The 23,577-nt window shown below is 43.1% G+C and overlaps 1 protein-coding gene across 1 annotated transcript in view; it reads right to left on the bottom strand.

Annotated features, from left to right (window-relative positions):
• Window positions 1-23,577, bottom strand: part of lrp2a (low density lipoprotein receptor-related protein 2a) — a 211,697-nt gene that overhangs the window by 143,834 nt on the left and 44,286 nt on the right. Inside the window, exons 20-33 of the mRNA XM_060930575.1 lie at window positions 20,065-20,202; window positions 19,522-19,803; window positions 18,777-19,016; window positions 18,556-18,675; window positions 18,272-18,388; window positions 17,788-18,168; window positions 15,783-15,797; window positions 14,980-15,228; window positions 14,185-14,396; window positions 13,860-14,044; window positions 11,580-11,808; window positions 11,312-11,489; window positions 11,053-11,181; window positions 7,011-7,177 (exon numbers count right to left, since the gene is read on the bottom strand). Of these exons, the coding sequence (XP_060786558.1) occupies window positions 7,011-7,177; window positions 11,053-11,181; window positions 11,312-11,489; window positions 11,580-11,808; window positions 13,860-14,044; window positions 14,185-14,396; window positions 14,980-15,228; window positions 15,783-15,797; window positions 17,788-18,168; window positions 18,272-18,388; window positions 18,556-18,675; window positions 18,777-19,016; window positions 19,522-19,803; window positions 20,065-20,202 (2,642 nt within the window). The remainder of the gene's footprint in view (window positions 1-7,010; window positions 7,178-11,052; window positions 11,182-11,311; window positions 11,490-11,579; window positions 11,809-13,859; window positions 14,045-14,184; window positions 14,397-14,979; window positions 15,229-15,782; window positions 15,798-17,787; window positions 18,169-18,271; window positions 18,389-18,555; window positions 18,676-18,776; window positions 19,017-19,521; window positions 19,804-20,064; window positions 20,203-23,577) is intronic.

Genomic DNA, 23,577 nt, shown 5'->3' with positions numbered 1-23,577 from the left:
CAGTGTGCGCATGCGCAGGTTTACCTTCTTTTCCTTCTTCTTTTGGGTTTTACGGCAGCTGGCATCCACAGTGTTGCATTACTGCCATCTACAGGTTTACCTTGACAGTGCACTGACAGTTACATCATTCTGTCGCTAAATGAACAGCTGATCACACCGAGGTGCTCACTGACCGCCGATATTTATTAGTTTGGTCCTGCGTTTCCTTTCCTTCGCAACATAATGTCTTTTCTTCTCGCTTTCTGTTACTGTAATCGTTTTTTCACGTTTCATTCACACATTCATGTCCTCCATTGTTCTCTCCCATTTCAAATTTGTATCCCACAATGCCTTGCGTGAACAGGGAAAGCCCACCACGTGATGCATGATGTAGTATCTTGAATTGGGTCATGGTGATGCAGGAAAAAATAGCGGAGAATTTAGGGCCATGTGGCCCTAAATTCATTAATTGTTCTATTTTTTAAAAAATAATAAATATTAATAAAATTGGAAGTCGGGCGGCACGGTGGTGTAGTGGTTAGCGCTGTCACCTCACAGCAAGAGGGTCCGGGGTTGAGCCCCGTGGCCGGCGAGGGCCTTTCTGTGCGGAGTTCGCATGTTCTCCCCGTGTCCGCGTGGGTTTCCTCCGGGTGCTCCGGTTTCCCCCACAGTCCAAAGACATGCAGGTTAGGTTAACTGGTGACTCTAAATTGACCGTAGGTGTGAATGTGAGTGTGAATGGTTGTCTGTGTCTATGTGTCAGCCCTGTGATGACCTGGCGACTTGTCCAGGGTGTACCCCGCCTTTCGCCCGTAGTCAGCTGGGATAGGCTCCAGCTTGCCTGCGACCCTGTAGAACAGGATAAAGCGGCTAGAGATAATGAGATGAAAATTGGAAGTCCAAGATTCAAATTCAGTAGCTTTCGGTCCACTAAACAAAAATAATTGGATGTCAGGGAAAATTCTTTCTATGACCTAAACTTGAAAAATCTGAAAGGCAGTCTACCTTTAAATAAAGGTTGTTTTATGGCAGAGCTTGTGTGACTTGACAGTGTGTAATTACAGTTAAAGCGAGACACAGGTGAAGGTCCCAAAATATTGGTCATGAAATATTTCTGTTCAACATGTCATAAATGTCTTTATATTTCACTCATGAATAAGATTTGTTTTTTGCAGGCAACTGTGGGTGGTAAAAGAGAACAACTGGACTTGCTTGAAGATTCCTGAAGACGTTTCACCTCTCATCCGAAAGGCTTCTTCAGTTCTGTCTGACTAAAGGCCTCTGCATGCTCTTGCGACAAGGCTTTCGCAGATAGCTTTTCGCAGACAGTTGTAATTTATCGTTGAGCAGGGAGTAATAGGCGTGCGCGATGTTATTCACCGCCACAACGCAAGGGGGCGCGAAGTCGCGAAATCGCTAGGAGTAGTTGGTGGGTGTGGTTAGTGGAGTGTTTATCCTCCGGTTACTTATAATGACTAGAACTGGAGTCGTATAGATGTCCGTACTTCCTCACTTCCTCGATCAACCGCTCTTCGTGCTGCTCCATCTTCGCTCGTGTTTTTAAAAATGGCGGTTGTGAAAACAAAACAAACCGGGAAAGTAGGGAAGCGGAAGTGCGTGTACAGCGGATGTAGAGTGGACCAATCAGAGCCCTCTTGTCTGCGACGCTGTCTGCGAGGCTTCTGCGGTGGTCACAATTTTTGGGAGGTGCGCGCAGAGTGTCTGCGAAGGTGGGGGGCTACGCAGACGCTGTCTATGACACCATCTGCGAGGACTGGGTTGTCAGCATAAATTGGCCTTAATAGGGAGTATCAGGTATTTATCCTCTCATGGATGAAAAGTAATCCTAAGGTGTCGTTGAGTCATCCTGTTGGTGTGGGTCACTGGGGGCTGGGTGTGAACGGCCTAGAGAGTCGTTGGGGTGATCAATGGAATGCTGATTCTCTCTGTCCTCCTGTGAGTCACTGAAAACAGCTGGGTTTTGGTGTGCATTCAGTTGTCTGGGAAGTGTGCCAAGGACTGCATTGTAGGTGGCTGATAAAAGATGTCTTAGACCACCACCTCTGTTCAGTGATGGCCGCTCCAGGTTGACAAAAATGGCTTCTTTAACTCCTCACTCATACCAACGATCCTGTCTGGCTAAAATGCGTACGTTGCAATCCTGAAATGAGTGTCCTTTGTTGTTAAGATGAAGATAGACAGCAGAGTCCTGGCCTGAGGAACTGGCTCTCCTGTGTTGAGCCATGCACCTGTGAAGCGGTTGTTTTGTTTCCGCAATATATGAGTCCGTGCATTCCTCACTGCACTGAATTGCATACACTATGTTGTCCTGTTTGTGTCTGGCTATTCTGTCCTTAGGGTGGACCAGTTTCTGCTTCAGGGTGTTACTGGGTCTGAAATGTACCGGAATGTTGTGTTTGTAGAAGATCCTCCTGAGTTTCTCAGATAGACCAGAAATGTAGGGAATGACAATGTTCTTGCGTTTGTTCCTGTTATCCTCCTTGTCCGTTATGTTCCTTTTTCTGCTCTTGAAGAAAGCCCAGATGGGATACCCGCAGTTCTGAAGTGCTTTCTTGATGTGATTCTGCTCCTTCTCTTTTCCCTCTACCGTTGTAGGGATGTTCTGAGCCCTGTGTTGCAAGGTCCTAATGACCCCCAATTTGTGTTCCAGTGGGTGGTGTGAGTCGAAGAGTGGGTACTGGTCTGTGTGTGTGGGTTTCATACTATGACCTGAATGACTGAGAATCTTCACAGACATTTTTCACAGGCACTCTGTCATCAATGCTTTTCTCCCTTAGACTCCAACTTGCAACCTGATTTGTCAGAAGCAGGTTTGTAGTACTCGAGTCCGACTTGTGCCCTAATTTTAAGGACTGGTGACTTGACTTGAACTTGAGCAATAATGACTCGGACTGATGCATTAACTGCATTCGGACTTGTAAATTGGAGATGAGGACTCAGATTTTTTCTTAATTTTTTTGTAACGTACTGTACCATAATGATTTGTCACAAGATATTTATATCTACAGGCGGCGCAGTGGTTAGCACTGTCGCCTCACAGCAAGAAGGTCCGGGTTCGAGCCCCATGGCCGGCGAGGGCCTTTCTGTGTGGAGTTTGCATACTGTCTGCGTGGGTTTCTTCCAAGTGCTCTGGTTTTCCCCAAAGAGATGCAGGTTAGGCTAATTGGTGGCTCTAAATTAACCGTAGATGTGAATGGTTGCTTGTCTATGTGTCAAGCCTGTGATGATCTGGCGACTTGTCCAGGGTGTACCCCACCTCTTGCCCATAGTCAGCTGGGATAAGCTCCAACTTGCCTGCAACCCTGTACAGGATGGATGGATATTTATATCTACATTCATTTTTATACTAATTGTGTGCAAGAGAATGCACATTCACCTGTTCATACGTCATGTTCAGGAACAAACTAACATTAATGGTGCTAAAATGCCTGGAGAGAACGCCCCTAGGATTGTCTGTTTTGTTTATACAGACTTCTCACATAGCAGTGGGAAAAAATGCACTGCTATGTGTTCCATATGTAGAAGAACTATCGAGGAGGCAACGGGGACAACCTCGAACTTCAATCGTCATTTGGCAAGACTCCACCCAGAGAAGGAAGTGACACGCTATGTTCATTGCTCTGTTGATAGTGGGGCTTGTTGACTGATGAACTAGCTAGTGTTAACCCTCTCATGTTATTTGCCCTGTTGATAGTGGGCGGGGCTTGCTGAGTGATGAACAAGCTTTTTATCTGTAGCCTATTAACTAAAATGGGGCAGTCGAGCAGTAACGTTAGTCCAACACAGTAGCAGAGACGGTTTCGTATAAAGGCAGCAACAGCCACCGTCAAATGGTGCGGTTGGAGTCTTGTTCTCGGACTCGATTTGCAGGGATGAGAATGAAAAATATTTTAAAAGTCTGAAAAAACCAGGGCAGGGCCCATAGCCCAAGGGGGCGTGGCCCAGGGGTTCCAGGGGCTAATGATTTTGGGCTATTTTTTATTTATTTTTTTTACCCCAAAACCATTAATTTTATCAGCAAAAAGTTGCAATGTATTTGGAAATAAATTCCCCTTCTTGGTGGACTACCAGGTGAAAATGATTAATATGGTACAAGAGACTTGTTTTTAATCAATTCACATTTGATGATTTCAAAAAATCAATGCACCTTTTAATATAAACGAGCTCTACAGTATTATATTTCTGCATTTTTGCTATTCATGTCTTTGAATACTCTAATCCTTTACAATGAAGTGCAAACCAGAAAAAAGTTCTGTCATATAATTCTCTGAAGCTTTCTTCTGATGTTATCATGGTAGCAGGAGCTCTTGCATATTAAGCAGGCAACATTCAACACCACTCATCACTTCCCTTTCAACTGTTGTGTGTACTAACTAGGTTTTATCTGGACAGGATGTTGTGTAATGTAATGCATATACCATATGGTCAATTTGAAGATCGAGATGGTGATTTTGAGTTAAAGGACAGGCATGTACAATGGGCATTACAAATTGGAAAAAATTTTTTTAATCAAAAACTATAAGTTCATCTCGGCCTAAAAAAATGTGGGCAGACGCTCCCGCACGGCACATACCAGCAATTCCCCCCCATGAAATGAGCAATAAGTAGGAGAGTTATACACGGTATCATACCTAAAATTTTATCAGAAATATAGATATGATACTATGATTCTCCCCAACATGCTACATTAGACAAGCTAACTTCATCTCATCTCATTATCTCTAGCCGCTTTATCCTTCTACAGGGTCGCAGGCAAGCTGGAGCCTATCCCAGCTGACTACGGGCGAAAGGCGGGGTACACCCTGGACAAGTCGCCAGGTCATCACAGGGCTGACACATAGACACAGACAACCATTCACACTCACACCTACGGTCAATTTAGAGTCACCAGTTAACCTAACCTGCATGTCTTTGGACTGTGGGGGAAACCGGAGCACCCGGAGGAAACCCACGCGGACACGGGGAGAACATGCAAACTCCACACAGAGAGGCCCTCGCCGGCCCCGGGGCTCGAACCCAGGACCTTCTTGCTGTGAGGCGACAGCGCTAACCACTACACCACCGTGCCGCCCACAAGCTAACCTCATTTATAAAAAGATACACACTTATATATGATGTGTATTTGATATATATGATGTATATTCATACATTGTTACTTTACGGAAATCTTCAATAAGTTTGGTCTTTTCATGACAGCCTGTTGTAGACCTATAATGCACATGAAATGACACTCCTCACCTCAACATGTCCTTTACAATCATTTAAGCCACCATGGGCAATGCTGAAATCACTGCTGCAAACAGTACATCGCGTGAAACTGTCATTATTTTCTACCCTTATTAGACAGGGAGATTCTTTTGTGTAATCTGAGGTGAAGTGGGTTTTGTACTTTCGTTTTTTGGGGCGCGCTCTCTCTCTCTGCTATGCCGGTCGGTCCTCGAGAAAAGGGATAAAAGCCCGCCCACACTGAAAGCTGATTGGCTTATTTTGCTGAGTAACCCAATCAGGATGCTCTTTGTCTGGCATGCGCTACATGAACAGGCACACAGGCAGTGTTGCCACATTGGGTGGTTTTAAGTGCATTTTGGCGGGTTTTGAACATATTTTTGGGATGGAAAACGTCAGCAATATCTGGCAACACTGCACACAGTCTCCCTCGCGCGCGCACATTCTAAGATGCGTGATGCAGACCTTAATGTTGCGTGCGCGCGCTCTTGCTCGCTTCTATCAATATGCAGGAGACTCCCAGAAGTTCTGGGAGACTTGGGATGTCTGCGTTATAAGGTGACCACAGATCGTTAATCATACCCCCCCCCCCCGAAAATTTCTCAACGGATTTACATCGATCTCAAAAACGATCATTTTGGTCTGAAAAAGTCAGAAATTCGCCGATCGGCGGAAAATTCTCATCCCTGGATTTGGATCAATTGTGGACTCGACTCGGACTCAACTCGAAATTTCCTTTAATGGCTTGGATTTGACTGGGACTTGAACACTAGGGACTCGAGACTGGACTCAGACTTGAGGTTTAGTGGCTCAACTACGGTACAACACTGGTCAGAAGATAAAAAATGCTTCACTTTGCGCTGTTCTTTTCTGAACTTTTGAACATTTCTCGACATTTGGAAGCGCTGTACAGTGACCTAAAACATTGGTAGCAGTGCTTTTTAAAAGGAGCTGCATTCTATCGGTCTTGCTGCTGCTTCTCAAAAGATAACATGTAAAACCTACACTGGTGGATGAGAAAAAAATGCCAAGTGTGAAAGCACCTAAGCCTGTAAAAAAGTTTATTAAAGGAATGTTAGGCTTCCATCTATATGGCTCATTACCAATAGAAGGTAGATGGCTAGTAAGGTGCATCAGTTGCCCCCTAAAAATGAAAAGTTCCTCCGATCATGATGCATTTTTGTTTTTATGTTCCTTTTGGTAAGAAAACACACTGGGTGAAATATTTTGACAAAATTCAAAAGTTTAATGGTGGCACCAGGAGCTCAAAGTTATGGAAAAAGCTGCTATTTTATGACTTTTATGACAAAATTTCGATCACTTTTCATGAAACATTATGGCACCTTATAGAGTATACCAAATATCTTAGATACACATTTTTAGTCCATATTCTAAATATATTATCAAGCACAGTTTGAGTTTTAGCTGTTCATTGAATCATTGTTCAACTACTTTTAAACAATACAAATGTATTATGAATCACATTAATGCTTCTCAATCCCTTGCAAAGGTTCTTAACATGATCTCTGGGTCACAAGAAATCAATAAATGGAGTCCAACATTGTGATTCAAACCTTACGCGAAAACATAAAATAAGCGTTTTTTTTGGCAAAAAATGAACCTCATGGTGCCACCATTAGACTTTTGAATATGGTCAAAATATTTTACAGGATGTCTTTATTGGTGAAAAGGAACACCCAAACAAAAATGCATCAGATTTTATGAAAGTGAGAGCAACTGATGCACCCTAATGGCTAGGGAAATAAACTTTCTCTCAGACTTACAGGGTATTCAACCCAGTAGATCATCTGCTCAGCATCATCAAAGTCGACATCATATCCATTCTGCAGGCCAGCGATTGGCACCATGGCATCGTTGCTCTTTTCATCAGGGTCGAGAGGCATGCCATAAATTATGCTGTCCCTAACAACCACCAGGAAAGGATCTTCCACTGGAAAATAAGATTATTCAAGTGCCACATCAAAAAAAAAAAGATTCATAAAATCATAAAGTCATCCTGAAAAAATGAACAGACCCTGTAGTATAAGTGTTGTTGGAATGACATGGTTAGTATAAATTTCTGCTCTGAGGGCACATTCTGCTGTATCATCAGAGATTACGATCAGTGGGCAGTCACTCATTTCTCATCTGAGATAATCATTCATCTCTTAGGGCAAAATGTGCATGACATTACTGACACAACCTGAAACCTAAGAGTGGCTGGATCACTGCCATAAAGAGAAACTACTGAGTTTAAGATTAAAGCTCTCTTGTCTTTGCTCAACCTTAGGTATAAGCTAAGATAAGAGCTTTTACAATTACAAATATTTGCCCTCAGAGAGGGAGAGCAAGTTGAAAATGGGATACTGTTGACAAGGTCTGCGCCTCATGAAATACATATCCAGTGTCACTGATGACTACTACTTTGTTCAATAAGGGAGGAGGAGATTAACTGGGGTAAGGCCAAAGTGAAAGAGACAGAAAAAAATTTTTTAAAAAGAAAAAGCCACATCATCAGAGAAAAAGTCACCAGGCCCAGAGATCTTGTCCTGGAGCCCAAGCACATAAGCTCACGGACACATATGCTCACTAAGCTTAGAAACTACAGCGAGACCATGTATTACTTCCCATGACTTCCTACTGTATATATATTCTCTGTGTCCGAAATCACTCCCTCGTTCACTACTCCCTACTCACTATATACGGGATTCTATATAGAGGACTATATAGTGAGCTCATTGGTAAAATGAAAAAAAAAAAAAACACTTTCGGACACTACTCCGCCACGCCGGTTATTTACGTCATTACTGTCGCACAATTAAAACGTGCCATCAGTCAGCTGGTGGATTTTCAAAATGATAAATACATGCATGTATTTTTTGTGATAAATACATATTATACTGAGCGTATTTCCCACATTAATAAATACAAAGTACTTTGTGTCTGCTGCATCTTTCAGTTCTTTTAAATCAAGGCTGAATGCTTTCTTCTTCACCTCTGCCTTTTATTAAATCAAATTTGAGGCTTCTGATTAATTCCTCACTCTGCACTGTGACTTTTATTCTTGTATTTTATCTGTCATCCTATTTTAGCTTATTTTCTATTCTCTTACTATTTTTAATTGTACTTGAATGTCCGTTTATAATGTGTTTCTTCCTCTGTCCATTCACCCCAACACACTTTTTTTTTTTAAAGACATTTTTTTGGGCTTTTTGCACCTTTATTGGATAGGACAGTGTAGAGACAGGAAATGAGCGGGAGAGAGAGAGACGGGGAGGGATCGGGAAATGACCTCAGGCCGGAATCGAACGCGGGTCACCCGGATTTATGGTATGGCGCCTTACCCACCTGAGCCACGATGCCCCCACCCCAACACACTTTTTTGTGACTACTGCCTCACATGTAGCCACTATATTATGGAATCAATTTTGTGCCAAAATGTTCATACAATACTTTTGAAATATCAAACAAAAACGACAAATCAAAATACAAAAAAAGAAAAAAAAAGTCAATTTTTTTAGACTGGCAAACAAATTATTCGTGTAATCGTGCAAAATATCAGTCTATTACTCTTCAGAAACCTTTTATTTTTGTTCCGCGTCTTTCTCAGTTTGTTTGACGTAATTTATTTTGGTTGCGATTCCAGCTTTCTCGTTTGCGCTCCCTGACTTTTTGCTTGCAGTTTTGGCACAAACTTCACGTGTGGGTGGGCTGTCCAGGAATGCATTCCCATTGGCTAACTTGTGTTTGACTGACAGCTACGCTCAGCCATTCCCCGGAAGCTGTTGCGGCCATTTCCTACTCGGATTCTGGCGGACTGTTTGACGAGTGACCGATCCATTGACGGTAAACAAGGATCGAGTGGACTTCAGTGGCGACTATGATATTGAATTTACACTTTGTTGAATTAATTCAATATCATAGTCGCCACTGAAGTCCACTCGATCCTTGTTTACCGTCAATGGATCGGTCACTCGTCAAACAGTCCGCCAGAATCCGAGTAGGAAATGGCCGCAACAGCTTCCGGGGAATGGCTGAGCGTAGCTGTCAGTCAAACACAAGTTAGCCAATGGGAATGCATTCCTGGACAGCCCACCCACACGTGAAGTTTGTGCCAAAACTGCAAGCAAAAAGTCAGGGAGCGCAAACGAGAAAGCTGGAATCGCAACCAAAATAAATTACGTCAAACAAAACTGAGAAAGACGCGGAACAAAAATAAAAGGTTTCTGAAGAGTAATAGACTGATATTTTGCACGATTACACGAATAATTTGTTTGCCAGTCTAAAAAAAATTGACTTTTTCTTTTTTTGTATTTTGATTTGTCGTTTTTGTTTGATATTTCAAAAGTATTGTATGAACACTTTGGCACAAAATTGATTCCATACTATATCATCGTATTGTAAGAATGTCAGAATGAGTGTGCATGCGCGTATACGTGTTCCAATTAAAATGGCCGGTGAGTGTATACAATTCGGTTCACCATTCGAAATAAATGGACTAGACTAAAGAAATCGCTTTCAGACATGTTCATGCTTATTACAGAGGGAAAGTGCGTTCCTGTTTTCAAATATACTCCTGTCCCCCTTTCCTTGCCTTCTTCAGCCAGTGGTCCCATGTGTGATGTAGATGTGACGCACTTCCGAGTTGTTATGTAAAGTTGTCGAAAAGAAACCACTGAGCTCTAGCGCCAGGCGTTTTCCGGGAAATAAGAGTTTCAGTCATGGTGACAGCGTGTGTATGTCAGCCTCGGTTCGGAGGTTTCAGTTTCAAAAACTGTAAGAGGTAAGAGTAGAATAATATAAAGTACAGACACTTGGTATGTTTTACTTCTTCTGTGATTTTTAAATTGTTCATTTTTGGATTACGCTTCATTTTTGTGCCTACTGCCTCATAGAGTAAATATATATGCTATATTTACTGTGTAGACATGGTATCAGAAAACAATTTTATTTATAAGCAGTAGCCACATGTACCCATAGGGTACCTTTTTTTTTTTTTTCAGCGCAACTGCAATGCATGATGGTATATATTGCTTGGTTAGTGACCATCGGTTGTACACTACTTTTCATGATGCATTGTGGGATACTATGAGCCCATTATATCTCATCTCATCTCATTATCTCTAGCCGCTCCATCCTGTTCTACAGGGTCGCAGGCAAGCTGGAGCCTATCCCAGCTGACTACGGGCGAAAGGCGGGGTTCACCCTGGACAAGTCGCCAGGTCATCACAGGGCTGACACATAGACACAGACAACCATTCACACCCACGGTCAATTTAGAGTCACCAGTTAACCTAACCTGCATGTCTTTGGACTGTGGGGGAAACCGGAGCACCCGGAGGAAACCCATGCGGACACGGGGAGAACATGCAAACTCCACACAGAAAGGCCCTCGCCGGCCACGGGGCTCGAACCCGGACCTACTTGCTGTGAGGCGACAGCGCTAACCACTACACCACCGTGCCGCCCGAGCCCATTATATATGGTGTAATAATTCTCACTACACATTCAGACAGCACTACAAAATGGCGAACTCGCTATATAGTCCACTATACAGTATAGTGAGTAGTGAGTGATTTCGGACACAGGGATTGTCTAAGTACAATGAAATTCAGGAATATCAGGAAGACAGAAAACAACACATGGTTTTTTGTTGGACAAAAAGCGATTATACTAATACTTTTCCTATCATATTTTCTAAAGGACAATATTGCTTAGTAAAGTCAGATCTAATCCCTATACATGAGGTGCTCTGAAACACCAGTATAAAGCCAAAGCCAGTTGCACTAATGATTAGGTGGCTTCCTCAGAGCCGGTGTGAAATACCTCTAGCACAGGTAAGCTGGTCACTAGCAAGTATCCAGCCTGAAGGACAAGCACAGGAGTAAAACCTGGGGCCAATCGCAGACAGAAGACAGATGTGTGTGCAGGGGTTCACTGCACATGGATTATCACCTAGGCAAAGAGGAAGCACAACCAGTTGAAACAAGTTACCTGGAAAATTATACAAGTCATTATACAAAAACACAAGCCTGTTTTTTAGGAGCCTGTGGAAAAAAATCTTTTGAGAATGTTAGAAATGTACCTGCTGGCTGTCTGGCTGGGTGCACTGCCACCAGACCCATGGGCTGAGGCACATTATATAGCATCACTGTCTGGTTCTCTCCGTGCCACTTGTTGGCCCGGATAACACGATTGATGTATCTGTCAGTCCAATACACAAAATCCTCAAAAATGGTAATTGAGTGTGGATGTTGGAGTACCTTGTTATTGAGAGATAAGAGGCAGTTTACTTAATGTTTTAAAGTCTAAAATAGTTACATAGAGGTAAATGGGACAAAAAAAAGTCTCACCAGATCACTGGCTAGGACTTGTCTGCGGTTGTTTCCATTGTAATCACAGTAGTCAATGAAATCCAGGTAAGCATCAGCAAAGTAAAGTAGATTATTGGGATAGTCTATGGTCAGGCCATTGGGCCAGTAAAGTTTGTTGGTGATGATCGTGGTTCTCTGCTTGCCGTCCATGCTGGCTCTCTCAATGCGTGGGTTTCTTCCCCAGTCTGTCCAGAACATAAGGTGAAAACTGAAACACACAGAAATGCTGAGTATTAGTTTTCACTAACACTTATTAATTAAATGTTGCTACTCCTGACTGCTCCCAACTGGCACAGCAGAGAAGTGTTTGCCCTCGTATCTGGAGTTCATGAGTTCGATTCCTGATGTTACCAAGGCCGGGAGCAAAATTGGCTGTGCTCTCAGGGGAGGAAGGGTGGCATACCTGCTCTCCCCCCTGTTAATCACAAGTGATATGAGCTCATGCATACATGCTTTCCTCTGAGTGTGTTTCACCGCCCTGCATGAGTAGTAGTTTGAAAAGTCGCAGTCGGCTGGTTTCACATGCCTCGGAGGAAGCGTTTGGTAGCTGTCATGTGAGCTTTAATTAAATGTTGTATAAAATGAATAAAACTTGGGAATATGCTCTTAAAATAATCAACCTTAGGGTGTTGATTATTTTCCTATAACAGCATCAGCTGTGTTTTATCACCTCTGCCAACTTTGTTGGAAGAGTTAATGTTTTCGCCTCTGTTTGTTTGTCTGTCCCCAATGTAACTCGAAATGTAGCGAACATCCATCCATCCATCCATTATCTGTAGCCGCTTATCCTGTACAGGGTCGCAGGAAAGCTGGAGCCTATCCCAGCTGACTATGGGCGAAAGGCGGGGTACACCCTGGACAAGTCACCAGGTCATCGCAGGGCTGACACAGAGGCTGTCCACACGGCAACGGATTCAGGTGAATCTGATAAAATTGTTTATCGTTTTGGCCTGGCGTCCACACGGCACCGACGTTTTGGGTGCCCCAAAACGATGTTTTTTGAGAACGGGTTCCAGAGTGGAAAAATCTGGCAATGGCGCCGTTGCGAAGTCGTCTGGATGAGTAGAACGGATTTGTTTACGATGACGTCACAACCACATGACTAGAACAAGCAGCACTCTCGCTGTTTTGTATGAACCACTGCATTGCATTCACTTTTGTATACAGCTTTTCTTTTAAATAAACAAGTAACTGAACCATTTCTTGAATTTCTTTTTTTATTGGATAAGACTGCTTTTCAAAATGTTCACACACAATATAAAAAGTTATATAAATTATATAAAAATGCTTTTCAAAATGTTCACACACAATAAGAAAATTAAGTTATATAAAACTATGCACACTAATAAAACTAATTTGTACACACAGAAGGCACGATTTCCTCGCGTAGTCGCAGCCATCTTCTTCGTGTTGTTGTGTGCTTGTTCCTGTGAGTGCTTCACGCCAGGTAGAAGAAGGGGTTTATGCGCATGCGTCCTACTTCTTCTATTGTTCTGGTGTCTCCGATGGGACCGTCTTACAGCGCACGTAGAGGTGTGGCATGTGTATTGCATCGTTTTCAGCAAGCGTTGCGTTGCCATATGTACCTGATATTTTACTGATCCGTTGCCCATGTGGACGCGATTTTTTTTTAAAAATAAAATCTCATTGCCGTTGTCGTGTGGATGTAGCCATAGACACAGACAACCGTTCACACTCACATTCACACCTACGGTCAATTTAGAGCCACCAATTAGTCTAACCTGCATGTCTTTGGACTGTGGGGGAAGCCGGAGCACCTGGAGGAAACCCACACAGACACGGGGAGAACATGCAAACTCCACACAGAAAGACCCTTGTCGGCCACTGGGCTCAAACCCAGAACCTTCTTGCTGTGAGGCGACAGCGCTAACTACTACACCACCGTGCCGCCCCATGTAGTGAACACATTTTGATGAAATTTTGAGGAAAGGTGAGCCATGGGCCAAGGAACAACTGAATCGATTTTGCTGCAAATCTGGATATGTATGTGGATCCATGATCCAGATATGTATGCAGATCCAGGATTTTTTTTTGTCTGTTCCCAACGTAACTCAAAAGTAGTGACCGGATTTTGATGAAATTTGGTGTACAGCTTTAATATCATCTTTTGTTCAAGTGATTTGATTTTGATGTTGATAAAATGTGGCGTGGAGGAGGTATGCACTCTACCAAGTGCTCTTCTAGTTTCTTACATGTTCTTACTGTAGGTTTCTTAGATATCGGTATCAGTGCACTTACCCATTCCTGGGGTCCAGCACAAGGCCTCTGGGATTAGTGACATTCTCACTGAGGAGCACTGCTCTATGAGAGCCGTCCAGTTTGGCCACCTCTACGGTCTCAAGGATGTAGTCTGTCCAGTACAAATTTCTACCCACCCAGTCAACTGCTATACTCTCAGTGACTGTCACGCCACTGTCAAAGATCTGCAAGTGTGAAGAAAGGTTGTCAGTGATATTATGTTTTCTGCGGTAAACTCCTCTAAACAATACTGATAATTTGCTTATGGTCCTATCTTGGCGCTTTTTGCAATAGAAGCTTTAATCAAGAAGAGCTGAGTCATTACCACAATCCTATCACTGCCATTTTTATGTGCACTCCATATCTTGTCCTGGGTGGTATCAGACCAATACACACGGTCTGTTACAGAGTCAAAATCCACTGCTACAATGTTCCGGCCATCTCGAACAAGGGACCGCACGACATTCGGCTGTGAGATGATGTCATCACTTATTATCTGATTACGACTGGCCACCAGCAGAATGGCCTCCCGAGATCCTGTCAGATTACGAAAAGAACAATGATCTGATGCCAAAAATTGCAAATCCACATTTTCAGCATGCTCCTGCTATCAGTCCAAGATTAGATGAAAAAGTTATAAACCCTTAGACAGCTTAAGAGTAGCACAGAAAGGAGCTCTGTGGTAGAATAGTGTCTAGAAAAAAGAAAAGTATATCAAATGTCAGCATTCTTCAGCAGGTTATCTCTCTGGTGGATGGTTCTATGTCAGAAGCACAGCTCATAAACAAGCCTTTGTCTTGTGATTTAGACCTAATTATCCCATCGGAACGTTTTTGACTGACATATATGTTATTTGTCTTATCTGCAGTAATCTGATCGGAGGCCAGTGAAAAGGAGGCAGGAGCAGACCACAGCACACATGACTCCATTCCACCTATTCCAGTCCTATTTTCATCCCAAATCCTAAAGTTACGAGTGTGTCAATTTAATTTCTGTAGGGGTTGTTTCATGTCAAGGAAATGGAGAAACACGAGTGGGCACAGCTGCCTCTACATCTGTAGTTCAGGTATATAGTATAACATTTGTCCTTTTTTCCCCCCTGTCCTATAGAGATACATACCTGAGGCCTTGCAGGTGCGTCCGTCCCCCTCGAGTGTGTATCCTTCTTGGCAGTGACATCGGAAGGAGCCCCGCTCATTAAAACAATGTTGGCTGCACAGGCCAGGGGGATCACACTCGTCTATGTCCTCACATGTCTTCGAGTCGTTGCTTAACTGATAGCCCACTGGACATGTGCATTGTGCCCCAAATGGACCCTGGATACATCCATGAGTACAGCCTGCATTGTTGTCTGAGCAAATCTCTTGGTCTAAAGAAAGAGTGCAAAAAAAAAAAAGCTGAAGAAATGTCTGTGCTAAAATAGCTCTATCTAACGTTTGTCTTTTTCAACATTTTCAAATATTATTTATATTTATAACTTGACATACAGTATATTGCACATGCATTTTAACCTCCTAAGGCCCAAGCTGTTTTTTTACATGCATTTTTTATTTCTCTTTGCTATTTGGGCTTATTAGAACCTGATTAGAATAAAAACTAAGCATCATCTTTTGATAAGATGTACTTTTAGAGAAAAAGTATGTCCACATATGTGGATTCTTGTTCCGAATTTCCATAAAGTGCTGTCCACGCATGTGACCGCTAAGCCCTAGGAGGTTAATACATCTATACAAACTGTTATATTACAGTATTCGACACTATTAGATACTATTGCACTAAACATTTTTACTACATACAATTCCAGTTTCAGTTACACTCTATAATTGGACTATAATCAGATAATTAGCAAGCACAGTGAAACAGACACTGGGGAAAATCAAAACTACATGCAGGGGATTGTGGATGTTTAAGGATTTGGCCTACCTGGTAAATGTTCATCTGAAAGCAGTGAGGGGAACATGGAAAAGGGATATCATTGATCACTTTAAATTTCCAGATCATAGCCATACATGCATGATTTGATACATATGATTTCTCATATCAAAGCCATATTATTTCAAAACCATATGATATAACACATACAAGAATGGCAAATCTTAATCACAATTACCCCAAATCATTAATTTCAACCTTTTTTTAACTTATTTATCTTTTATATTATTGCAGCAGCGAAAAAAAATAAATAAACCATCACACATCATACATTTCAAGCCCATCATGGATTTCAGCATAAAAAAATAGGTATCCTATGGGTACATGTGGCCATCCATCCATCCATCCATCCATCCATCATCTGTAGCCGCTTATCCTGTTCTACAGGGTCACAGGCAAGCTGGAGCCTATGCCAGCTGACCATGGGTGAGAGGCGGGGTACACCCTGGACAAGTCGCCAGGTCAGCAGGGCTGACACATAGACACAGACAACCATTCACACCTATGGTCAATTTAGAGCCACCAATTAGCCTAACCTGCGTGTCTTTGGACTGTGGGGGAAACCGGAGCACCCGGAGGAAACCCACGCGGACACGGGGAGAACATGCAAACTCCGCACAGAAAGGCCCTCGCCAGCCGCTGGGCTTGAACCCAGGACCTTCTTGCTGTGAGGAGACAGTGCTAACCACTACACCACCGTGCCGCCCTACATGTGGCTACTGCTGAAAATAAAATGTTCTGAGACCATGTCCATACAGTAAATATCTCATCTCATCTCATTATCTCTAGCCGCTTTATCCTGTTCTACAGGGTCGCAGGCAAGCTGGAGCCTATCCCAGCTGACTACAGGCGAAAGGCGGGGTACACCCTGGACAAGTTGCCAGGTCATCACAGGGCTGACACATAGACACAGACAACCATTCACACCTACGGTCAATTTAGAGTCACCAGTTAACCTAACCTGCATGTCTTTGGACTGTGGGGGAAACCGGAGCACCCGGAGGAAACCCACGCGGACACGGGGAAAACATGCAGACTCCGCACAGAAAGGCCCTCGCCGGCCACGGGGCTCGAACCCGGACCTTCTTGCTGTGAGGCGACAGCGCTAACCACTACATCACCGTGCTGCCCTACATGTGGCTATTGCTGAAAATAAAATGTTCTGAGACCATGTCTATACAGTAAATATAGCATATATATTTACTCTATGAGCCACAAAAATGAAGCATAATCCAAAAACGAACAATTTAAAAATCACAGAAGTAAAATATACCAAGTATCTGTACTTTATACTCTTACCTATTAGGTTAGGGATAAAATTAGCTCATGTTTAAAGACATTTAAATTCTGTAAAGCTGCTTTGCGACAATGTCTATTGTTACAAGCGCTATAAAAATAAACTTGACTTGACGCTTACAGTTTTCGAAACTGAAACCTCCGAACCGAGGCTGACATACACACGCTGTCACCATGACCGAAACTCTTATTTCCCGGAAAAGGCTCGGCACAAGAGATTAGTGGCCTCTATGAAGCAGTAGCCACAAAAACTATTTGCAATAAGTGCATACAGTAAGTAAACTGCATAAAATAGGCTGTTACCATAGACTGCAATAACTGCAGCCAGTCATTTCTGTAATTTAAAAACAGCTACCGTACTGATATTAAAGAAGAAGCTGCTCTTTCACCCCTTAAACTTCCAGCTCAATAGCTAGATATCCAGCGTATTATTCAGTTATTACTGTTAAAGATTCAATAATTGCAGTAAAGTTAAAGTGAGTCCAGAACGGACCGCCTAACACATCCTGAGAGTTTAAAGAGTTAAAAACGCTCGGTATGGTGAGTAGATTCATGATAAACAGTTAAAAGGATAAACAGCATTTTAGAAAAGGCTGTACATAATCTGCAACTCATGGCCCTATTTTGGTGAAGCTGTTCCTACTGAATCTCTTAAAGCTTTCCTTCTTATAGGTCAAAGAGCAGAAAAGGAATAACTTACTGCAGAGTGGCGACTCATCAGCTCCGTTTGGGCAGTCAGGTGTATTATCACATACTTTGCTGATATTGACACATACTGTGTGGCCAGGGCACTGCCACTGCCAGCTGGGGCAGCGGAATCGTGGAGTAGGGCAGTCACGCTCATCACTGCCATCGCGGCAGTCATTGTCCCCATCACACAGCCAACTGCGAAACACACAGTTGCCATTGTCGCAGCGGAAGAGTGAGGTAGGGCATGTACGCGGGGGACATCCGTGATGCTCATCTGACCCATCCTCACAGTCTGCATGACCATCACATTCCCATGCAGAGGGCAAACAGGTGCCATCTGACTGGCACTGGAACTCACTCTCATGGTGGCACATGCCCGGTGGTCTGGTGGCTACAAGTCAAAAAGTGGAATAGGAATCTTGTTCGCCTGATATTAAAGGCTATATCTTTTTTTTTTTCTGAAAACCTTAGTGATATGAGCATGTTAAACTTACGGCAGCCAGATTCATCAGAGCGATCGTTGCAATCAAAAACCCCATCACAGCGGTAGTAGGAGTTTACACACTGGTGTCCATTGGCACACTTGAACTCATAGCCAGTACAGTTGTAAACTGCGGCAGTAAATACAGCAAATTTGCAAAGGAAGAGAGTAAAAAAACTTTTCAAGGGTATAATTCAGGTCATACTACGGTGAATGCTTTGCTTGGCTTCACTGTTCCTTTAAGAGAGAAAGTCTAAAGGAAAGCTAGACTTTACAATATAGCAGAATCACTCTTACCACAACCCTGCTCATCTGCCCCATCCACACAGTCTCTGTCTCCATCACAGACATAGGCTGGATCGATACACCGGTGATCAGGACACTGGAATTGACCTGGGTAGCATGTGCCGATAGCATCTACCAATCAGAAAGCAACATGATCATGAACAGGAAGAAATATGAAATGTTTCAGAATAAACATGAACCAAGCAAATATGAAGCACTCAGAAGTTTCTTACCACAGTTGGTTTCATCAGAGCCATCACCACAGTCATTATCTGTGTCACAGAGCCAAGTGCGCGGGATGCAATAGTGGTTGGCACAGCTGAACTGGTCAGCCTGGCATGTGCCTGGGGTCTGGGAAGGACAGTCTCGTTCATCACTGCCATCGAAACAGTCATTGTGCCCATCGCAGTGCCAATTCCTAGGCACACAGCGCTGGTTGGCACAGGTGAAGGCAAAGGAGGAGCAGGTATTGTCTGAAGAGAAGATTTTTTTTTTCATTAAAAAGATCTCATCTCATTCATCTCATTATCTCTAGCCGCTTTATCCTGTTCTACGGGTCGCAGACAAGCTGGAGCCTATCCCAGCTGACTACGGGCGAAAGGCGGGGTACACCCTGGACAAGTCGCCAGGTCATCACAGGGCTGACACATAGACACAGACAACCATTCACACTCACATTCACACCTACGGTCAATTTAGAGTCACCAGTTAACCTAACCTGCATGTCTTTGGACTGTGGGGGAAACCGGAGCACCCAGAGGAAACCCACGCGGACACGGGGAGAACATGCAAACTCCGCACAGAAAGGCCCTCACCGGCCACGGGGCTCAAACCCGGACCTTCTTGTTGTGAGGCGACAGCGCTAACCACTACACCACCGTGCCGCCCCGTTAAAAAGATCTTGTCTCATATTCAGAGGAGTGGTTTCACTGCTCAGCTTGTACTGTAAATGTATATAAAACTAAATGAATATATTACTGTTAGTTCCACAGTTGGCCTCGTCACTGTTGTCATAGCAGTCGTCTACACCATCACACTGGTAGCTGGTAGGGACACACTTCCCGTTGGAGCAGGAGAAAGAGTTGGAGCCACACTGCAGTATGGGTGGCTCACTGGATGAATCATTCAAACAGGTCTGCTGATTGGGTGCAAGCTTCATTCCATAAGGACAGCCACACACACGTTGGGAGTATGGTGCAGGAAAGCAGAAGTGACTGCAGTCTCCATTAGGATTTGAAGGCCTGTTGCAGAAGTTGGAACCTAATTGAGAAAACACAGTGGAAATGCAGAACACAATCTTTCAGTACCATAGGTGTGAACAGTAATACGTCCATATCAGTTATGAATATGAGATGATGAAGAAGGTCAGAAACATACTTTGAAGAAAATGGAATCTTTTCTAGTAAGGCATGGATATACCGGATATACTGCACTTCCCTATCCCCCCAACCCTTCAGGATTGAGCAGAGAAAGAAAGAACAAGAGAGAGCAAGATATGGGAATGGATGACAGGCCTCTCACCAATCTGCAAGTCAGCATTGAAAGATTTGACATGCATAATGTGGCTGATTCCTCGCCGGATAACCGTCATCTCTCCACCGTCCGTTTTCCGAACACGGACTATTCCTCCAAGATGCCAGTCCGTGAAGTATGCATAACCTATAGCAGATGTAAACATGAAACACAGAATATAAGTGAATGACCTTTGACTTTAACATCTCATCTCATTATCTCTAGCCGCTTTATCCTGTTCTACAGGGTCGCAGGCAAGCTGGAGCCTATCCCAGCTGACTACGGGCGAAAGGCAGGGTACACCCTGGACAAGTCGCCAGGTCATCACAGGGCTGACACATAGACACAGACAACCATTCACACTCACATTCACACCTACGGTCAATTTAGAGTCACCAGTTAACCTAACCTGCATGTCTTTGGACTGTGGGGGAAACCGGAGCACCCGGAGGAAACCCACGCGGACACGGGGAGAACATGTAAACTCCACACAGAAAGGCCCTCGTCGGTCATGAGGCTCGAACCCGGACCTTCTTGCTGTGAGGCGACAGCGCTAACCACTACACCACCGTGCCGCCCTGACTTTAACATACTATTTCTAAAAGTATGTTAATTCTATGGGCTCTAAGCCAAGGTGTTATTTATTTAACAACTAGCAGGTTACCCGGCGTTGCCCGGGTTTTGCAAAATTCTGGGTTGCCCCCAGACTTCCATGTCAAATTTGTTGAATATCTGTCAAGAAATGGTGGTGTTAACCCAAGACAAACAAAAATCCAAACATCCACCACCCAGGAGCCTACCGGGGACCCCCTGGGGACCAAATATGGAACTTCTGAGTTCTGCCAAATTGTGGCTATCTCCTGTACCTACGTGCCAAGTTTAGTGAAGCTCTGTCGAGAGTTTGTGTAACGTGAACGGCATTGAGGGAGGGGGCGGGTGGATGTTGTGCCCCCAGGAACCTCCCTGGGACCCGTACATGAATTTTGCTTATATCGGCAAAATTCCAGGTAATCCTACTTGCCAAATTTGGTGAAAATCCATCGAGAAATGGCAATGTTAGCTCAAGACAAACAAACAAACTCATCTCATTATCTCTAGCTGCTTTATCCTTCTACAGGGTCGCAGGCAAGCTGGAGCCTATCCCAGCTGACTACGGGCGAAAGGCGGGGTACACCCTGGACAAGTCGCCAGGTCATCACAGGGCTGACACATAGACACAGACAACCATTCACACTCACATTCACACCTACAGTCAATTTAGAGTCACCAGTTAACCTAACCTGCATGTCTTTGGACTGTGGGAGAAACCGGAGCACCCGGAGGAAACCCACGCGGACACGGGGAGAACATGCAAACTCCACACAGAAAGGCCCTCGCCAGCCCCGGGGCTCGAACCCAGGACCTTCTTGCTGTGAGGCGACAGCGCTAACCACTACACCACCGTGCCGCCCAACAAACAAACTTTGCGGCTTATTATATAGAAGAAAGGCGAAGTGAATATCAGTGAATAATAATTGAGACGAAGTCGAGGTTATTATCCACCAATATTCACTGAGCCTGAGGTGGATAATTGTTTTAGGATAAATACAAAGGTGATTATTTTTAAAAATCATATTTAAAAAAATCATTGATTTCAAACTTCAAAAGCGGCATGCAAATGTAATGAGAGACTTGTAGGTTTGCAGCATACGCGCAGACTTTTGTCACTTATCTATGCCGACTCACATAAAATACTTTGTTTTGAAATGGATAAAATAAATCACAATTCCACCTTACCTTTGAATAGCTTTAGACCAAATTCCGTAGCGTCTTTAATGCTTTTAGGAACAGCATTTTCTTTCATAATTTGTAATTCTTCCTCACTTATGGTGACAAAGCGGTTGGCCACCATTTTGCCGAGTCGCTCGAGGTGATTATCGAGAAACAGTCTGAATTTCTCGACCAATCAGCATGCACAAGTTCCTATAATCACCTCTGCATTTATGCTGAATTTTATTATTTTATATTCTACCTTACAATTCAGTTTGTCTTATGTATCCTGTTGATTTTTATGACCTTTGCATTATGTCAATTTTCATATATGGAACATATATGACATATATGGAATTTGTGGTAAACAAAAAAAGTGTTAAAAAAATATTTTAGATTCTTCAAAGTAGCTACCATTTACCTTGATGGCGCTTTGCACACTATTGGCATTATCTTAACCAGCTTCATGAGGTCGTCACCTGGAATGCTTTTCAATTAACAGGTCTGCCTCGTCAAAAGTTAATTAGTGCAATTTCTTACCTTCTTAACGCATTTGAGATCAAACAGTAAATAGTAAATAATAAAAATACAGTAAATAGCCCTATTCCACAAGTGTAGTAATCTATATTATGTCAAGAACCGTTCAACTCAGTAAAGAGGAACAACATCCACCATTACTTTAAGACATGAAGTATCTTTTAAAGGTAGACTGCCTTTCAGATTTTTCAAGTTTAGGTCATAAAAATAATCTCCCCTGACACCCAATTATTTTTGTTTAGTGGACTGAAAGCTACTGAATTCAAATAACAGACTTCCAATTTTTATTCTTTTTTTTATAGAACAATTAATGAATTTAGGGCCACGTAGCCCTAAATTCTCGACTATTTTTTCCTGCTTCACCATGACCCAATTCAAGATATTACATCATGCATCACATGGTGGGCTTTCCCTGTTCAAGCAAGGCATTGTGGGACACAAATTTGAAACAGGAGAGAAAAATGGAGGAAGCAAGTATGCAAATGAAACGTGAAAGACTGACTACAGTAATGGAAAGTGAGAAGAAAAGATGTTATGTTGCGAAGGAAAGGAAACGCAGGACCAAACTAATAAATATTGGCGGTCAGCGAACACCTCGGTGTGATCAGCTGTTTGTTTAGCGACAGAATAATGTAACTAAGTGCACAGTCAAGGCAAACCTGTAGATGGCAGTAATGCAACACTGGATACCAGCTGCCATAAAACCCAAAAGAAGGAGAAGAAGATAAACCTGTGCATGCGTACACGGACTTCCTCTGTCTGCTTGACTGCACGAAGCGAGCGATTTCATGCACATTATTTGCTTGGGAATCCCCTCAAATTAAATAACTTCCCAGCCACAGAATGGCCTGATATTTTGTGAGATATTACAGATATAAACACATATCACAATGACAAATTTCAGAGGGAACTAAATTTCACCGATTTTATGAAATCGAAAGGCCGTCTAGCTTTAATTAATAAAAATAACGAAAAACCATTGTATTAGAAGATATGTCCAAACTTTTGACTGGTACTGCACACAATAAAGTGATTTTTTAAGAGCTGCTGACTAATGCATACACGGACCCAATCCACACCTTTGGAGTTGTAGAAGTTAACACTAGTCATATTAAGACATTCTGGCTTCAAATGGTCCCATTAAAGCCCTGTTACTTTTGATGATAAACTAATAAGTTTTAAAGGAACAGTCCACCGTACTTCCATAATGAAATATGCTCTTATCTGAATTGAGAC

Source organism: Neoarius graeffei, chromosome 9 (genome assembly GCF_027579695.1).
Source record: "Neoarius graeffei isolate fNeoGra1 chromosome 9, fNeoGra1.pri, whole genome shotgun sequence".
NCBI classification, from domain to species: domain Eukaryota; kingdom Metazoa; phylum Chordata; class Actinopteri; order Siluriformes; family Ariidae; genus Neoarius; species Neoarius graeffei.
The sequence above is the reverse complement of the archived record's forward strand: the minus strand, read 5'-3'. Positions and strand labels throughout refer to the sequence as shown.